The sequence below is a fragment of the Periplaneta americana genome, chromosome 5 (genome assembly GCF_040183065.1).
Source record: "Periplaneta americana isolate PAMFEO1 chromosome 5, P.americana_PAMFEO1_priV1, whole genome shotgun sequence".
In the NCBI taxonomy this organism is placed as follows: Eukaryota; Metazoa; Arthropoda; class Insecta; order Blattodea; family Blattidae; genus Periplaneta; species Periplaneta americana.
The window spans coordinates 58332688-58353559 of NC_091121.1; the positions used below are offsets into that span (position 1 = coordinate 58332688).

At 41.0% G+C, this 20872-nt stretch overlaps 1 protein-coding gene across 2 annotated transcripts in view; it reads left to right on the forward strand.

Annotated features, from left to right (window-relative positions):
• Positions 1-18770, forward strand: part of LOC138699671 (protein takeout-like) — a 60228-nt gene extending 41458 nt beyond the window's left edge. The window contains exons 5-6 of one of the 2 annotated variants that reach the window (XM_069825717.1): positions 8192-8341; positions 17395-18770. In XM_069825717.1, the coding sequence (XP_069681818.1) occupies positions 8192-8341; positions 17395-17555 (311 nt within the window). In that variant the 3' untranslated portion in view covers positions 17556-18770. The remainder of the gene's footprint in view (positions 1-8191; positions 8342-17394) is intronic. The other variant, XM_069825718.1, reaches the window with a different exon arrangement.
• The last annotated feature ends 2102 nt before the right edge of the window (positions 18771-20872 follow it).

The following is a 20872-nucleotide window of genomic DNA, read 5'->3' on the forward strand; positions in this document are numbered from 1 at the left end:
TGACGGCTCAAAATTAATGATTATTCACATCGAACTCGGGTCCTAACAGAATTCAATCGTCCCCTTGTACAAATCAATGGAGTCATCAAAGAGCCAATTGGCTGGTCTCCTGATCTGAGAAAAATCATCAAAGAGAAGACAGTTGGCTATTGCAGTTAAGATTAATCCCTACGCGTTCGAATCTTCAAACAGCCAAACTGGCTCGTGACTAGACTTGTATCACTCCTCCTAGTTGGTACCAGCGCGTCTCTTCTCCGGATCAGATCGCAGTACTTCTGCCCCTCCTCCCCCCGTATGTTGTAGCTAATAAGTTACGTCCATTTACGGCTTACCCACTGGAAATTTCTAGCGCTTCTTCAATGGGGCGGCGAAACCCGAAGTGAGACAAGTGGCCAGGAGGCTTGGAGCTCACATATTCAGTTTTTCACAGCCTCAACTCCCCCCTTGCAAGGACGTGTTTTCACGTACCATTAAAGTTTCTCCTCTCACTTCCCCCACTCATTCATTCATCCATTCATATCCTAAATAGGGAGGCAGGGACTTCTTTCTTGGACGTGGAAGAAGTCAGACGTGCTTGGAGCTTTTAGCAGAAGCAGCAGCAGATCTTCGGCTTCGTACCGAACGAAGACCATCGGAGAACTTCAAAACAGCGGCTACAAGTTAAGACAGCGCAGCAGCCCAGCAGCTCTCGCCCAGTGAGGCTCGAATTGCCGAGCACAGGTCATCTTCGGCAAGGCGTCGAAAACCGACGTGATCGACACTTAAGAAGCAGACAACTGTTCCACGTGCCGCACCGGCGCGCAGCGAGAAGCCGCGGAGCCCACGGAGAGCTGCGTGCACTAATCTTCCATAGGACAGGCGGATGCCGGTCGGGGATTGGGTCCTCCCTCGAGGAGACACCTAGCCGTCCTTGGTCCTTAGGCAAGCTTCCTGCTAGGGAGAAACTCCACGCGTTACTGGTTCTCGCAATCCTTGGAGTGACGGTACCGGTCCCGGAGTAACTGCCTAAAGGCAGGGCCCTCGGGCTAATTTGCTTTCTGCGCTCCATTTCTTGAACTATTATCCGGCCCTTCTGAGGGCTACGCTAAATTACGTCCGGCCCTTCTCAGAGCCTACGAGAGAAAGCGAATCACACCGACGGTCCCCGGCGGGCTCCACAGCGCGTGCTACGATAGCTAACCGGGCTAGGCTCCGGCGACCGGTCGGGCAGAACTGCTGGGCTTCCACCCCTAGTGGGACAGGGGCCTAGCAGGTACTTGCACTGCGGACGGCGTCCCGCTTAGGGACATTCCCCCTCGATCTTCGAGATCGAATAATGATCCGAGTTAGAGGAAAGAAGGTCATGAGCCCATCTGAAGACGGTGGCGTTCGGGGGTTGCTTAAGTGCACTGACCAAGCAGGACCCACTGCGTCGTACTTGATAGTTCATCCTACACACGCGGCCCATACTCCTCCACCACTCCCGAAGCACCGAGGCCTGCGCTCGACAAAACCAGTACGGACACCGCCGATTCCAGTGCCAGTCGCAGAGATTCTAAATCTGCGGCCCTCCCAGACTCTCCCAGTCCCCTCTGGACTAGTTAGAAAGCCGGCTGACCAGTGTAAGTTGGCAGCTTCCAAAGTAGCAGACGCGGCTATTGCAGTTGTACCTCGTCCGAGTGGTCTTCATAGACCCAGTGACAAGGGCAAGTCACTAGTGGACCCGCAGCCAGGCCCGTCGGGCTCTGATGCGCCACAGGCCAAGAAGGCCAATAAGAAAAAGAAGGGCACACCTTGACCCGAAGAATAAGGCGCTCCCACCGCAGTTGCCCTGAGTGAGAGAGAGACAATTGACCTCTCTAACTTAGAGAAATTAACGGCCCCTCAGGCCAATAATTCTGCACATCGCGACAAGATACAGGATGCGGAACTTCCCCCCGTTCCTCAAGTCCAACAGGAAATGGATACTGCTCCTGAAGTAATAGATATTCCTCCGCGACCCTTCCCCCGCTCGTACTCACGTTTCGGAGAGTGAGGACGAAGATCGAGAAGGCGCTGCTGAGACGGCCTTTACTAGGAGACTGGGGGACATTCCCCGAGTTATTATTACCCCGGCCTTTACAGGTTCATTAGGCCGATTGAACTTTGAGTTCAAAGCGGAGTACGAACCGCTGGGAATGTGCTCATACCGGACGCGTGGCGGGACGGCCGTGAAAACAATCTGCGACAGGGACTACGCAAATCTTTGCAGGTTCCTGACACATCGGCGAGTAGCGTTTAACCTGCTTCGCCCCAAAAATGAGAAGCCTCTTCGTTTTGTACTGAGAAGACTCGACATTCATACCACAGAGGAGGACATCCAGGGCGACCTGGATTTCCAAGGCATCACCGTCCGGCGAGTGACGAGGATGCACTCCTCTAGGACGAAGACGAAACTTCCTATGGTCTTTGTGGATATAGACAACACCCCCGAAGGCCGGGATAGAATTAGAGCCCTACGGCAGTGTTGCCTGATGCGGATTACTGTTGAGGACTATGTCCCCAGCAAGCGTCCACCTCAGTGCAGCAACTGCCAATGGTATTACCACACTCAGGCTAGTTGCAGAGCACAGCCAATGTGTCGGGCTTGCGCACGCCCCCATAGAACTAGAGACTGTCCCAAGCCCAACAATGTCCCTGCTACTTGCACACTCTGTGGCGGAGCTCACACCGCCAACTATGGAGGTTGTCCTGTAGCTCTCCAAGTTAGGGATGCCTCAGAAGGATCGAGCAGGGCGGAGGAGGGCAAAGCTCGAGGAGCAGCGGACGCTCCAATACGAGTGGCTCCGACAGCAGCGGGTAGAGCGAGCTGCCAGGAAACAGCAACTGTTCCTGGAACAGCAGCAGCAGGCTCGAGCCCCTGTGAGGGAGCCCCGTGCGGTGTCACGCATGGAACTCGGGCGGGTCCGTCAACAGCAGCAGCAGCAGCAGCAGACGGTAATCCCTCCCCTGCTAGTAATGCCAGTCGCGCCTCTGTGGTCGACCGTGGCAAGCGACAATCCCCAATCCTGCTGCCAATAGTGGAGAACCATTATCCCACTGCCCTAAGCGCAACAAGGGCAGCAGAAAAGTCACTACGACCACCACGACAGAGCCCACTTCAGCCTCTGTCCCACCAGCACAGCAGGAAGCTGTTGCAAGCACCTCCAAAGGCGTGACCGATTCAGGTGCTACCCTGGAGCAAGTTCAGAACTTTGCCGAGGCGGTGCAACTAGCTAACCCTAACCTGCCGCCCGCCCCAATCCTAGAAGGATTAATGAGATTGATAGTTCTCCTTATGGAGAATCCTATGTACGCCCTCTCGGAATTATTTAAACTCCTAACGTCCCTCGTTTCACCTAATGGCCTGACGAAATGACGGAGATGCTAGCATGTGTATATGGAACGCCAGGGGCCTTGGACATGTTAGAAACGAGTTTAGGGCATTTCCAGACGTAAATAATATAGACATAGCATTTGTAACGGACACGCTCCCGACACCCCAAGAAAATTTCAGATGCGCGGGGTTTAAAATCTATAGATTGGATAGACCAGTTAGAAGAGACGGAGGTGTAGCGGTGTTCGTTAGATCTACGATTGCGCACTGTGAGTATCTCCTTCCCCAGCTAGCGACGTTAGAGGCAGTAGCTATTACAGCCTACATAAGTAGAATCACCTTTCTGCTTATGGCAACCTACAGTCCCCCGGGCACACTCACTGAACGGGATTTAGATATAGTGACAAGCCTCACAGATAGGTTCATAGTCGCCGGCGACTTCAATGAGAAGCACGCTACCTGGAACTGTAGACGCCCCAATCGGCAGGGCGATAGACATTTTCAAAATTCCACAGGAAACGGGTACGGATGCTGCTAATCAAGTTCCCGATTTCCTAGATATTGCTCTGGTGAAAGGTCTCACAACCAGGGTGAGACTAACAACCCTGGATGATCTTCCATCCGATAACCTACCGGTGATCATGGAGATTATGCACCCAATCGAACTCTTCCCCACCGCTGAGAAATTCAATTACAAGGCGGCAGACTGGGTGTTCTTTCAAGGCCAGGTAGCCGCTACGCTTCCACAACTCCCGCCCGAAGTTTCTCCGGCAGGGATAGATAGGTCAGTTAGAGACCTGACGGACTGCATTAAAAAGGCAATGGATGCAGCAATACTGAAACGGTCTCTACAACCAGGACGGATGCAGCTGCCAGCCTATATTAGAGACCTAAACATCGCCCGCAATAGAGCCAGAACATTGTGGAAGCGTACTAGGTTAGATGAACACAGAGTAGAGTTGAACCGCTTGTGCACGCGGATCAGTGAGGCGGTCCACGAAACGGTCGTGGATGCTTGGAAATCCAAGGTTGAGACGATGGACAGCAGAAACATGACTAGAAATCTATCCAATCCATCTCAACCTATCCACCCACTAATAGTCAGCCCAGAAGTTACTGCTTTTACTCCTTAGGAGAAGGCTACCGCAATGGCAAACGTTCTAGAGACCACTTTCCAGCCGGTGGATCTAAATTTAAACTTCCCCCATATTAGAGCTATTGAGGAATCGGTTCAAGACCTCCTCGGCTGGGAGCCGGAAAATGGGATACGACCTACGAACACCCACGAGGACGCCCATTTCATTCGTCGTCTTAGCCCTCATAAGGCTGCAGGAGCCGACGGTATCCAAGGAATTATATTGCAGCATCTCCCAAGGTCAGCTATGAAGCGCAAAGCACACATAATTAATAACATCTAGGCTTCCGGTCACTATCCCATTCCTGGAAAGAGTCACACGTAGTTCTCTTTCCAAAGCCCGGAAAGGATAAAACGAATCTAAGCAACTATAGGCCTATTAGTGTTCTCAGTTGTCTCAGCAAACTGGCGGGTCATACATAGACGCCTCACTGAAGTAGTGTTGCCCCAAATCAGGAACGACCAGTTCGGCTTCCACCCTGGTCGTTCCACTACACTCCAGGCACTCCGCATGACGGAGGACATTACCTGGGGCATGAGCACGAAGCGTGTCGTAGCTCCAGCTTACCTGGACATCGAGCGAGCATTCGACAAGGTTTGGCATGAAGGGCTCTTGGTTAAGCTACTGGGCACGGGAGTCCCAGATGGAATGGTACGCCTCATTTCAGATTGCCTCCGAGGCCGTACATTCAAGACCTCAGTAGGCACTACTTTCTCCACCCCCCGTGAAATTCACGCAGGAGTCCCGCAGGGATCGATTATCGGTCCCATACTTTTCAATATATCCATTAATGACCTCCCGTTTCGCTATATCCACGGCAGAAGTAGCCATCTGTATATCTATGCAGATGACACTGCCATCTTGGCGATGGGCAAAACCTACAGGTTAGCGACCCGTAGATGGCAGTCGATCTTAGATCACCTCCAGCCGTAGTTCCACGACTGGAGAATCAAGGTCAGTGTAGAGAAATGTCAGGCCATACTCTTTTCACTAAGAGCGAGGCTCGAAGACATACCACCTCCACCCACACTTTTCGGACGAGAAATGCCGTGGATGAACCATATTAAATAATTAGGGATCATTATGGACTCTCATCTCACCTTCCGAGATCATATCCATTCCCTTCTTCGTAAGGCCTATGGATTGATAGTTAGACACTATCCCATTCTGGCGGCCTTCACTCCTGACAACCTGGGGGTAGGACTTACCATGTATAAGGCCCTCATTCGGTCTGTAATAACCTATGCCGCACCCGCATGGGGGTTCGCGGCAATGACCCATCTCCGGAAACTCCAAGTTATCCAGAACCAGGTGACTCGCATCATAACACATCTCCCGCGAGTCGCTTCGAGAGAGAAGTTCCACGATGAGCTAAACTTGCCAACCGTAGACGAGTTCTTTGCTCGATTGGCTAGAAACCTGTATGAGGCCGCTCGTGCCAGCCCCAACCCGCTCATATCAGGCCTCGGCCGGTATGATCCTAGGTTACGCCGAAGACACCAGACAGGTCCACTAGTTATTCTCTTAAGACAGGAAAACAGGGAGGCAGGTGTTACTCCCCGATTTAGGTAGATTATTAATTCATGACTTAATCGAATAAGCAACCGCTGTGAAATCACCTGCTCTAACTCGGGCTATAAATCCATTCTGTCCCTCTTACAGGTCTACGGAGTGAAGAGTCAATTGACTAGTCTCCGGATCTGACAGAATCCATCAAAAAGCTAATTGGCTAATACCGTTATGATTAAATAACTTGAGCTAACATATCGTCCCCAATAATTCCGTTTTGCTGATCGATGGAGTTGTAACAGACCCAATTGGCTAGTCTACATCCATCAAATCAAGTCATTTTACCTAAGAGCCAACTGGCTAGTCTCTGAAATTGAGACATCTCATCCCGCCCAAGGTTTTTCCGTGGTTTTCCTAAGGCGTTAAGACAAATGTGGGGATGAGCCCTAAAAGAAATGGGCCACGGACCTGCATTCACATCCCCAGACATTGGTGACGGCTCAAAATTAATTATTATACACATCGCACTCGGGCCCTAATAGAATTCAATCGTCCCCTTGTACAGATCAATGGAGTAATCAAAGAGCCAACTGGCTGGTGTCCTGATCTGAGAAAAATCATCAAAGAGCCAATTGGCTATTGCCGTTAAGATTAATCCCTACGCGTTCGAATCTTCAAACAGCCAAACTGGCTATTACCGTTTCATGCCTAGACTCCTCCTCCTAGTTGGTACCATCGCGTCTCTCCTCCGGATCAGGTCGCTGTACTTCTGCTCCTCCCCCCCGTATGTTGTAGCTAATCAGTTACGTCCATTTTCGGCTTACCCACTGGAAATTTCTAGCGCTCCTTCACTGGGGCGGCGAAACCCGAAGTCAGACAAGTGGCCAAGAGGCTTGGAGATCACATATTCAGTTTTTCACAGCCCCAACTCCCCCCTTCAAGGACGTGTTTTCACGTACCTTTAAACCTTCTCCTCTCACTTCCACCCCTTATTCATTCATTCATTCAAGTCACAGGATACCTTCTACATAACAGCCAAATTGGCCAGTCTCTTATATGAGACAACTCATCCTGCCTAAGGTACTCCGTGGTTTTCCTAAGGCGTAAGATAAATGTCGGGATGAGTCCTATAAGAAATGGGCCACGGACCCATATGCCCTTCCCCATATATATTCCCCTTTCTTGTATACGACGTATGCCCTAGTTCAGAACCTATAAATGTGTATTAATTGTACGAGGTCACAAAATTAGTCGCAATTTCAAAGGACAGGGACCTCCCAAATTGCAGATTTAGATTTCACGGCGCTTCTTCCGTCGGCCTTCACATGCCTTGTCATCGAGCAACAGATGACAGCGTCTTGCCATCCTCATCAGCCATCTTCTCCTCGACCCGTCCCGTGATCATTTGATCAATTCTCCGTCCCCCTCGCGTTAATGGTACCTAAGAGGTTACGTCCAATTTCGGCTTCCCCTCCAAAATTATCTAGAGCTCCTTCAGTCGTGCAGCGTAACCCGGAGTGAGACTAGTGGCCAACTGGCTTGGAGCTCACATATTTAGTTTTGTACACCCCAACCCCTTGCAAGGACGCGATTTGCGTACCTTTTAAATTTGTCCTCCCAATTCTCTTTCGATTTTTCGATAGAGCAGTATCTCTCGTAGAGGACAGCCACAGGATCAGTTGCCTCAGATACGCCGAGAAGAGTCTTGCGACCTCGGATACCACTCCACTGAAGATGTCTGCCGCAGTTGCAGACGAAACGTCTGGTATAAATCCAACCACTAGACCACGGCCTCTCAGCCCGGAAAATGAATCTAGATCTATAAACTCCGGCCGTGAAAGCCTACACTGCAAGATCCTTTAATGGTTTAATACATTAAATTTGCAATTTCACAACACGTCTTATATGCTTCCTCTCTCCCTGAAGTCTCCTTTCGTGTCAAATGATCCCCACACAATACAAATGTTTAATTAAAAATGGCTCAAGAGAAAGCAATCACAGAACCACAACTACTGGCATAAAATAATATTCAGGCTATTTTCATCGGCCAAGTTGTTTCCATATGTTAGTCTTTCGTATGAGAGCTTTTCATTTAATAACATTCACTGTACTGTAACAATTGCCTTTTGTGATAAATAGATTTTTTACATCCAAAGAAGTGTATATTTAAAAAAAAAATTATACATAGATAAGTACTTTTTCTCTCCAACAGTTGATGCAAAATGCATGCTCCGAAACAATTTCGCCACTCAGAATATTAATGGAGTAGACCATTTCCTGTTGACTTCAGCGACAGTCCACCTGGACCCAAAGAGAATGTACATCTACCTCGACAACCTCTTCAACGGCGACAAGCGTCTCGGTAAGACAAACTTTCCTTCACTGCAGTTTCCTTCATATCAATTATGCATTTTGGAGTAATGTGATAACAGTTACACACCCATCATCCAGAGTCAATAGAACTGGGGAGTTTGGTACTACTGAGGTAGTAGTGTAATGCATATCATGCTCTGTACTCCTTTCACCAGTAGTAAGGGCACAGTGGTAGCCGTAGCAATTCTAGAAGTTTACAAATATCTTTTTTCACCTGAAATTGAACCCAGGACATTCCAGTCCTTACTAAATATCTTCGGCTGATGCTGCACTTTCTGAACTTATCCTTCCTAGCATTGCTCACAACTCACTTTCTGTATTTATCGTCCAGCAACACTGCTCCTGATTGTGCATCTTTATTTTCAGCCATGTGTCGGCATATATTTTATAAATCACTGTCTTTTCACATTTTATTATCTTTTACTGTAACGTCTATTTTCTTTCCTCATATTTATCTCTAATTTACTTTCCCAACAACTAACTGACATATACGAAAAAGTACTGTGATGCTGTAGAACATACGTTTTCATGAAAATAGCCTACAGTAATCATTCTTCATTGGACTGTTATCAAATAAGTGTTTTCGGCGTACTCCTCTATCTCTCCATTCATCCATATGCAGTGATTCCTCCTGCAGTATTGCAGGATTTTGTATATTTTTTAACATATTCAATAGGGTATTAACAATATCAATTTTAGCACAAATATTAGTATATTTTTTGCTGAAAAATAATGCATCAGACAGGTATACTCTAAATCAGATCGCGTTATACAGTTCAACATTTCGTGTCCTTCATAAGAACACGTAATAAATGCAACTGTATTCATTTCAGTACATATATTCATTCATCTTTATAATACAAAACAGACATATCCTCAAAATTTGGTCTATCCTTATCCTCTGTGTAATACTCCATCCCAAATTATGGTATACATATCCCTCATTTATTTAATTCCAAATTATGTTATTTATATTACATTACAGATTGTGATATATGCAAATATGTTGCAATAAATTTACTCACACCTTCAATATTAATAAGATCGCATTTAATAATGTCTTGGTACCTTACCTTAACAAAAATACGTAAGTGCGAGTATTAATCACAGATATTTTCTCTCCATAAAATAATATATCAATTAACGTCTTGAGACCTTACTTTTTTAAAACATACATAAGTAACAATCACAAATAAAAATGTTCACTCATTATTTAATAAATTTAAAGTGGTACTCCTATTAATAATATGTTGAGCAAGTTACATTTTGGTGTATTATAACTTCACTAAGGCTGATTGTGCCACTTTTATAGCCTCTTGAGTGCATTGAAGTGTATCGGGAAATCCTCCTAAACGTCTTTGTTTGTCTTTCCCCATACAAGGCACCTTCTATACACTGCTTCCTTCTTTCATCATGGAGTACTCCATGCATTGCTGCAAAGTGAGGAAGACAGCAATCTGTTTGTCTTTGGTCAGAGCGGTTAAGGCTTCAACAGTGCAGTCAATCAGTTCTTATGTGTTCCTGGATTTTTCTGATGCTGCAGAAACTGGATTTCATTAAAACGCCAAGCTTCAAAATATTGCAGTCAGGGCTGTTGGGTGGCTGCCTCTTCAAAACAATATTCCATCCATTATTGTTTGCCGCTGAAATAATTGCAGGATTTTGGTCAGAAGAATAAGGTTTTGCATTGTCCTGCTGAATTAATGATCGTCTTCTTCTTCCAACTTGCTGGAAACTGTAGTTGAATAGCTGGAATGACGTTTTGCACAAGCATTTTCTGAATGTCATTTCGTGTCACTCATGTTTTAGGGTATATAAGGGGAGTGCCATGGGGCTGATACTAGCCGCTTCTTTTTTCCGTCTTTATGTCAATAAATGGCCAGTTGCCTATTCGGACACTGAATCACTGATTTTTGTGCGAGTCCCACCTAGGTCTTGCCACTGCAGCCATAAACATGATCTTAGGAATGAAACTCTTGTTTTTCCATTGCCATTGTGGAGACTTCTCATCTATCATGAGGTAATACTTGGTGAAACAGAACACTTCTCATCAATATGCACATAACTGTACATAGCCCTGAATTCACCATTATCTTCTAACATAGACAAACATAATGACAGTCGTTCGCATTTGTTATCTTCTGTGAAAAGAGATTTTAGTGTGGATACAACTTTTTTTATTGCTTTGCCCTCTTTCAAATACTGAAATAGAGTTGTTTTTGGCATTTCAATAGCACATAGAAAATATCGAATTATCTCACATTTGAGTAAAGGAATGTCCTTTATTTTATTCAGTTCTACAGAATAATCTTCGCGTTTCGGACCATAATTTCCTCTTTTCTCGGCGTACAACTTGCCTTTATCATACTGTTGCTTAGCTCGGTGCCAAATTCAGGATATAGTCAGTAATGTTACTAGAAACTTAACAGCTGCTTTCTTAATAGCACCCCTCTGCAAACTTCCACCTCTTTTGTATTCCACCAGGAACTGCACAATGGCACTACTGCATTCACTTGTCTATTTCTTTTGTGGTTCCTACCCGATTTAGATGGGTCGATGAACCCTTGTCTTCAACCCGAACACCACTGCTGGTGGCCATTTGCCTCCTGCTCATATGCAGCTATGTAAATACGATTCTTGTCTTCTCTTCAACAGTCTGCTAGTGGTCACGTCGGAACAGTGGAAGCCCCGTAAGATACTGCACATAATGCCATACTGTAATAGGAAATAGGTTGCACATGTGCACTAATCCCCTCTTTGAACTTGTATCTATATCACAATTTGGGATGGAGGGAGTAATTTTTAACGAACTGACCTTCGAAACGAAAATTTCAGACAAAAATATCAGAGCTCACATGAACCTACAAGAATCAATCTGTAAAATATTATGACTCGCAGGTATCCACACTAACGAGTCTGTAAAATATCAGGTCCCACAGGTACCTACACAAATATATATATATATATATATATATATATATATATATATATATATATATATATATGTGAAGTATTGGGGCTCACAAGTACATTTACGAATTAATCTAAAAATATTAGACCTCACAGGGACTCATACAAATAAATCTGTGAAGTATTAGGACCCACACACATCTACACGAATCATTAGGGCTTACACATACCTACACGAACCAATCTGTAAAATATTAGGCCTCACAGGTATCTACACGAATAAATATATAAGGTATTAGGACTCACACAAACGTACAGGAATCAATATGAAAAATACTGTAACTTATAGGTATCTACAAGAATAAATCTGTAAAATATTAGGACTCATGTACCTACACGAATTAATCTCAAATAACGAATCAATCTATACAGTATTAGGAATCATGTACCTACACGAATTAATCTCTAATTACGAATCAATATGTAAAGTATTAGGGCTCAACGGTACCTGCATGAATCAATCTCTAAAGTATTAGGGGTCATAGGTACCAACACGAATCAATGTGTAAAATATTAGGTCTCGCAGATACCTACACAAATCAATTATTAAAAATTAAGGCTAACATATACCTACACATATCAAGTTATAAAGTATTAGCATTGACAAATATCAACAGAATCAATCTGTGAAGTATTAGGGGTCATAGGTACCAACACGAGTCAATATGTAAAATATTAGTTTTAGCGGGTACCTAGACATATCAATCTGTTAAGCATCAGAATTGATATGTGCCTACAAGAATCAATCTGTAAAGTTTAACGCACAAACGTATATGCACAAACAAATTCGTAAAGCATTACGGATCAATCTGTAAAATATTAAGGCTAGCAGGTACCTACAATTATCGAACTATAAAGTATTACGATTCACAAGTACCTACACAAATCAATCTGCAAAATAATAAGCCAAAAATTCCTTAAAGAAATCAACTGCAATCAATTTAGCAGGTATTAATACGAATAAATCTCTAAAATATCAGAGATAGCAAGTACTTACAAATCAATCTCTAAATTATTGTGGCTAGAAAGTACGAATATATCTGAAATACATACTGGTACTACACTTTGCAGGTACCTTATTCGAATCAATATATAAAATATTAGAGGTAGAAACTACTAACACGAATCAATCTCTAATATATATTAAACTTCGCAGGTACCTACGAGGATTGTTTGAAAAGTTCACAGCATGACACAGAAATTAAATAGGATTATTCTGAAACAATCTATATTCCTCAACATAAACTCTTGAGATTCACACACTTGGTCTATCGGTGCTACAATGCTGCTATACTCTCCTTGTAAACAGATTCCTCAAGATCTGCAAAATAAAAGCCTTCTGCTGCTGCAATAACCTTTTCATTTAACGAACATTTCTTCCCAGCCATGTAAGTTTTAAGCTCTGCGGGGAGGGAAGAAATCTGTGGGTGTAAGATCTGGTGAATACGGGGGGTGGTGCGGCAAAAAATTTGAACACTAGTTCATTTAGTTTAGCAACCACGATTGCAGGCATGTGAATTGTCGTAATGAAACATTTTCTTCTGGGATGTACCGGGCCTCTTCTTGCGAATTTTCCCTTTGTGTTGCTGCATCAGATTTGTATAAAATTCTTCGTTTATTGTTCTTCCCTTTGCTAGACAGTCATTCATAATTACCCCCTTAGAATCCCAAAACAGAAAGCCACGACGCACAGTGGTTCCAAACTCAAATCTGATTGGAGAAAAGTATAAAAGTTTGAACTTCAAAACAATATAAATACTGATGTTCTATAATCCGAAATAGTCGTGTACCTATGATTCGTATTCAGTTTTCCATAAAAATTATTGTGCTCTGCGCAGGAACATGTAGAAGTCAAGTGTTCAGCACAGACATTCTATTCTCGTTAGCATCGCCCGGCAATTTACCTTCGGAACATCGATGTGTGAAGATATAATATATTGCCATTCCCCTTCGAGTTTCGATGAATAAAACTACAAGTATTTCCCTACATTTTTAGTGCATTTTCGAACTTTAACATTGTGTTATTTAGTTATAATACTCATTAACACATAGAGAAGTGTTCCATGAATATTTTTAATATTTTATTTGCTGTAGCAGGCCTGCAAAAGCAAAGGCCACGGTCAAAGCAGGTTCAGCATTTACATTAGTCATTTAGGTATGTAATTATAAAGGTTTTGTAACCAACTTCAACCACCTTCTCCTTTTATTTATATTTTAGTGATGGTAGACGGAATTCCAAGAAAAGAACTAGTTGACATTTCGTGAAAAGAAAATAATATTTTAAGAAGATTAGCCTGTGTGTGTGAGTATGTATTAATGAAAACGGTTTAGGAGATTCTGAGGGACATGATCGTAAATTAGTGCAGAAAAAAGTGCTGAATTCTGAATCAAACAAAGAGCAATGGACTAATTGCCTCTACGTATTAAACAATTTTCTTAAGAAAATACTAGGATTGGTTAAGTGTTAAAATGACTTTTTTTTAATAGACTGTGTCTAGCAAAGAAAAAACAAAAATCGTCCACAAAAGCCGTTTCATGAATGTGCTGAGAAAAGTCAGAAGAGGAAGCTGAAGCCTTTGCTGGAAACACACTCGGTTGAAGAGATTGCTCTTGTCGCAGAAATGGATTTGAGACCAACATACAGGCTTGATGCAGCACAAATGGTAAAGCAAGTGTTAAGTTTTTACTCAGAAAGGGTCACGAAAATGAATTAAAGAAAAGAAAACAAGATCGCTTACGTAAAGAAATGGGACTTTATGTCGACATTCCCAAACAAGAATTTGGTACGACTAATGTCGGGATTAGCGCTCGGAGGTTCTTTGAAGATCCAGGTTTGGCCTCAGAAACTATTCGCGTAGATGAAGGCTTGATTCGGTGATTTGGAACCATCTTTAAAACCAGTGGTCGTCATTTCGTAACTCGCGAATATACAAGCAGGGGGGAGGGGTAAGGCATGATTTACATCCCCTTAGCCGACACTTGTTCATTCAACGTTAAGCAATCTGGATATCCTTCTCCCCTACATTCCCCTTCGCTGTGTATTGCGGGCTGCATTTATATGACGTAATCTTTGCCGACCACTGCTTAAAACAATCGCCAGTGGGTACAGTATTAATATTGGAGAGTTTGAAAAAATACTGCTTGGGCACTGTAGAATTATACATCCAGAAATATAAGTGGTATTACATGCGGCAAAGTGTGCATAAAATACTTACCCATGGTGCGCATTTGATAAAGAAAGCCGTACTTCAGTTGGGATGATGTCCGAGGAACCCCAAGAAGTCCGAAATAAAGATTACAAGAATTTCAGGGAACAAACTTATCACGCGCGCAAATTTTGTAGAGCCGATACGACGATGGATTTGATGGAATTTCCTCTGGCCCGATGGTAAGCAGTCTTCGTATCTAACGCCAAAGATTAGAAAAAGTGTATTTTCTGATGTACACCCATTGAGACTGTTCCACGATCACGATGGTGGTGATGATGATGATGATGATGATGATGATGATGATGATGATGATGATGATGATGATGATGACGATGATGATGATGATGATGATGATAATGATGATCAAGATGATGATGTTTGAAAATTAATAGAGTTACAACTCTCTCAAATATCTGTAAATATTTCAAATGTAGGTTTATTTAACCAGAGTTAGCGGTTTTGTTTAAAATGTATTAATATGTAGGCTATTTTATTTAAAAAATTAGATGATATTTGACTCAGTATGTAAAACTGTTGTGTATTTTTACCATCTTTCACACATTAAAATCTAATAGAAAGTATATAATGCATTTGTGATTTCGTTCCAATCCTGCGAAAATCAGTTTTGTAAAATTATTATAATTTTTTTTAAATTCAACCCCTGTAAAAGGGTGGTTTATTTTATCCAATCGTAATCAGAATTTACACGCAAATGCAAAATGCCATTTGTAACCTGTATACAACATTTTATGAAAATCTGTTAGAAACGAGGACAGTTATTAATTTTGTCCTGCTAGATTTGTATTTGGAACCACTGTGCGACGTGACGATCTTACTTGACATCCATCTTCGACACTGTATCGATCACATTTAAATAGTGCCGCCCATTATTTCACAGTCGAAAACAATGGAGCGGATTCCTCAAGTGTAGCATCCATGCTTCTTTCATTTCTGTTGGACTCATTCCCTTTTTCACGAAATATTCAATGACAGCACGAAGATCGATAGTTCCATTTTTACCAGTCTGTTCAGCACAATAATTTCAAAATTAAACAACTCAAAGTGTAGTCAAAAGAAAATTACTATTTTTATGCTTGCACTGATTTAAAAATACCATAAAAAATAGCGGCATTGTTGACACGTTTTCAATGCCACCTATGTGTCAGGTCACGAACTTTTCAAACGCTTCTGGTATACCTATCAATCTGTAACATTTTAGGACTGCCAAGTATTTACACAAATCCAATTGTAATATACATTAAACTTCGCACGTACCTATATGAGTCAATCAGTCAAATGACAAGTATTTACATAAATAAATACGTAATATATATTACATTTCGCTGGTACTCATATGAATCAATAGGTAACATTAACGTAACAGGTGTCCGCCGAGTTAGCTCTGTACTAGTGTGTCTGCCTCCAAACTAGCTGGCCCGGGTTCCATTCCCAGCAGGATCACAAATTTTCTTGTAAAATTTCTAGCTCGGGACTAGGAGAGATGGTGGTGCACAATTTCTAATCCCTAAATTGTGCATCAATATGCCTGGGTTAAATCCCAAATCTCTCCGCAGTCATTTGAAGGAAAGGCATATATAACTGTTTCATCTGTCGGATGGGGACGTTAATCCTGGCGGCTCCCTTGGTGCTATTTGACAGGAGTAGATTATGTGCCAGCACAGGGTTTCCCTTTCTCCCTTCCTAACCTTCATCATCATCTTCAACCATTCCCTACACTACACTTACACGAACACTTAACATACACTCACCCTAGTACACGACATAACTCTTCACAGATACACATCATGCATACATAACGTGGCCCACCGAAGTGGTGTGCAATTTGAAAATCTGTCACAGTCCTGCCATCTATCTACTGTATCCAGAACCCCAATCACACAAAGTGAAGTGGGTAGGCATTAGACACACACACATTAAAATAACAGTTACTGTTAATGCACACTGAGAATAGAGAAATACTTCATTTCTCTGCCGAAAATTTACTTTTCCTGACTGTAATCTGCAGAGATGAAATTTATGCAAAAAAAAAAAACACCAGGATACAATCAGTCAGGGTTCTAGCCCATGAATGAAACTTAGCAAGATTGAAAGTAATTCACAATTTTGGAATACAAAAAAAAAAATAAGAAACAAATCAAACTGGACTGGATATGTAAACCAAACATCCAGATCAAGATTACCAAAATAAACAGTGAAATACTCTCCAAATGTAAGAGGGAGCCATGGCCCACAAATGAAGAAGCTATTTAAGTATTCCCCGAATTTCCCATGCCCAGTCAAAAAATGTCTCAGTACGAAATTTGGCATTATTACTTTACATTTATTTCGATCACAGACTGTTGGAAAATCAGCTCTTTTGTAAGATTTCCCTTATCACTACAGACCCATCTTTCGTTCCATTCTAGCATATAATGTTTTTGGCTACCTTTTTAATATAGAATATCGGACATAAATTGTACGACAGTGGTTTATCTGAGTTGGCTGCCATCTTTGCCAATTCATCAGCTCTCTCATTTCCAACTATCCCAGTATGACCTTTGACCCAATTTATACAAATATGGACGCAACTTTTCATTATTAAAGTTCTTATCTCTGAGGCTATGAGGTTGGTGTTATATTTATCATTACGCTAACTGATAATATTGCTGATTGAGAGTCACTGTGAATACAAGCGCTGTAACCAAACTGACTGCATCATTTGATTGCTTCTCGCAATGCTAATAGTTTCGCCTGAAACACTGAGCATTCTGAGGAGAGTTTGAATTTAGCTGAGGTGTGTTCGCTGGCTGTCCTGTAGGCAACAAAGGAACAGTTAAGTGAATTAAGGACTCATTGCTTGCAGGTGACGAAATCAACAAACTTCTGGACGAGAACTGGAAGGAGGTGTTCGACGAGATCACGCCACACATCGCTGCATCATTCTTAGAAATGTTTAAAGGAATATTTAATGGTATTTCTAAACAATTCCCGGCTGATATACTAGTTCCAGAGATTCTGTCATAAGTGCTTCAAATCCATTTCCAATGCAATCTCTAGTTTATCTGACATTTCACTGATTAAAGTGAAATAGAGTAAAAATATATTTACGGTGGAAGAGTATGTATGTTAAATATCTAATTTAATTTTAAAGTAACATTTTAACATGTGTTGAAGTTTCTATTACACACACACAGCGGTAAAACAGTCAACATTCTATATAATATAACATCTCATAAGATTACCGCTAGTAATATTTCAGGAATTAATAGTTAAATATTTAATTGCTCTAAATATTTTTAAGTTTTGGTTTTCAGAGTATTTTCATAATTCTCACAGAGACAATTAAAGAGTGTAGTGCCATACAGGAAGTTATGTTTGGTGTTAAAAGGGGAAATTCGACAGTGTCTTATCACAATAACATAACTAACTATAATGTGTATTTGGTTTTATTGGACTATTGCATTCTACTTTCAAACTCAGCTATTTCAAACCATATAAATCAAATATGGCATCTACTGATCAAGTCCTGAACCCTTTTTCATAAAGTTAGTAATCTAGCAATACTAGTGCTTGGCTTGTTAGTTAGTGTGGTTTAAACAGGGCGCGTCAGTTTCCCTTGTTATCTTGTCCAGATTTACTGGATGTTATTGAATTAACATTAACGAGGTTTGGTGAAATTTGCCAACAATTGGAAATATTACAACACACATTAATGATATAATTTTATTTTCAAACACATTTTCCTGAAATTATTTTACTTACTTTTCCAATGTTCGAAGTTTGAAAACATCTAAATATATAACATCGTAATTCATATTTTTATTTCACACTTCGCAAAAGTACCAGCAGCAGTGGCTAATGTACCACCAGTGGTACGCGTACCATTGGTTGAGAACTTAACAGTAATCCTCTCAGAACGAAATTTTGATCATTTACATATTTACAACAACAGAAAGAAGATAGACCTATATTCATTTTGTTATCTTCTTTGTTATCTGTCAAACATCTCCTAAACTAATAGAGAATAAATCAGTCAAATTCCAAAACATTACAATTCCAATAAAAGAGCATTATTCAGAAGCAAGATGCCAGGAACAATTTAAAAATATTATAACAATTTAACTCTCCCACCATTAGTGTTTGGCTGTAAAACATCGATCAAGTGAAAATAATAGAAGCAGCTGAAATGAGAGCATTAAGACAAAAAATAGAAGCAGCTGAAATAAGAGTATTATGACATCAGAAGTATATTTTAATAGGAATGAGGAATCCTCACGAATTTAACCTTCAAAATGTTATCAAGACTTATATAAATTATAATTATATCGAAGGAACTGTGTAGAAAGTATGAATCCAAACAAAATGATATATTAACTTTTAGTCTTCGAATTAACCGAGAAGGGATATAGGGTGAGCCCAAGAAACTATGACAGTTCACCCTTGACATTCAAACGACATCAACTGATTATCATGACAACTTCAATATGTTAGTAATATAACTCAAAATAAAGATAATTCAATATTTTTCTCTGCCTTATTTACCTCCTCCTTTTTATCGACATAGTGTAGAGGAGTATGTAATTAAAAAGTGTGATCTCAAAACTGGATCATTTCGTTTGGCCACTTTAACGATCTATTCATATTATATGAATACGTTTGAGACATCATTATGTGGAATACCCCTGAGCCTGAGTATGTAACTAACTCTTTCTGGGGTGCTACAGTGTTTTTATATTTAAAAAATCAATATGTATCTTTGTTCTGGCAATAATGTATTATTATTATTATTATTATTATTATTATTATTATTATTATTATTATTATTATTACTACTACTATTGTTGTTGTTCTTGTTATTATTATTATTAATATTATTATTACTATTATTATTCTTACTATTATTATTATTATTATTATTACTATTAATCTCCGGGTTCCAGTAAGTAAGTATTATTATATCTAAGCTTGCTTCGTTGCAAAACAATACCAATCTTCGTCTAAAAGTTTGTCTTATTCTGTATGTCACATGAAAACCCGCTCAGTCTGCACGGCAGTGGATAAAAAAAAACTAGCCCAGTCCTTTCATAAAAATGGACTTAACGTGTTTTCAGATCGAACTCTTCAATTTTGGAGTAACACTAGAGCCTTCCGCATTGCGGACTTCCATAGGGGAGACGTCACAGGACAAATACAAAACAAGAAACAAACACCCAGTCCATTACAATGAAAATGTTACTTCCCACGAACCGGTTTGTTAAGTAGCAGATGAACTATCCACAAAACAATAGTGACAGACACCTCAACATTATGGAAATAATTCAGTTAAGAATCTGTATAAAAATGTCTGTCAAAACACGAATTATATCCAAAAATGATTGCTTTTCGTAAAAGGTTTTTGAAGTTAAAATAATAACAATTTCGACCTTCCTTCCCTTATTCCACCTCACTATCAATTTATTGCATTTCTTGGTAAAGCTGCACAGAAAATCTGACACATCACTGACAGTGGTTCTGACCCTCTGAGGTATGGGCCCTACCTAGAAAGATATTAAAATTCACGGGAACCATAAGTTAAATTAGTACACTTTAAAAAATAAGTATGTTATTACCAAACTAAATCATCTCACTTTTATTTCGAACGTCAGAACCTCTTTCAAATATTGTATTACCTTAAATTTCTATTTGAGGCTTGAACAAAGGTAAAATGCGGATTTTGAAAATAAATATTGAATAGGCCTACTATGTTCTCAAGATCATTTTTCTCTGTCAACATTGAGCAACTATCGTAGCCTTGATTAAACATTTCAGTAATTTATAATCTAATGTTATCATTAAAGTACTTATATTTCGGATGCAATAGATTGAAATTAAATTTATTGAGACAAATGAAACTAAGAAACTTCCCTCGTACTTGAATTTGATTTGAGTACTGTTCAGAAATCTAACTCATATGCAAAGTCGCTCAATACGAGAAATGTCCACTGTTTCATCATGTGCAATTACATAGAATGCGCAAGAAAGGCCTGCTTTTTTTTAAATTTCAGTATTGCTTTTGGGCAAAAAAGTCTATGAGCTCATTCTGTTTGTACTAGGTATTTTCTGATAGTGAAGAAAAGTGTTGCTATGTCATTTCATCTGCAGATTCAGCACTAAATTGGAAAATATCAGAGAATACACCACCATTCTACATGTTTCTTTGAAACAGCGGGTCATGTGTAGTACAGAATGTTATAGTACTAACAAATTGGACCCTACTACTGTAGTTCAGTGTTCCGCAACCTTTTTCTACTCACGGCACACCCTACACGAGCCTAGGCTCAACTCGGCACACCAAAATGTTA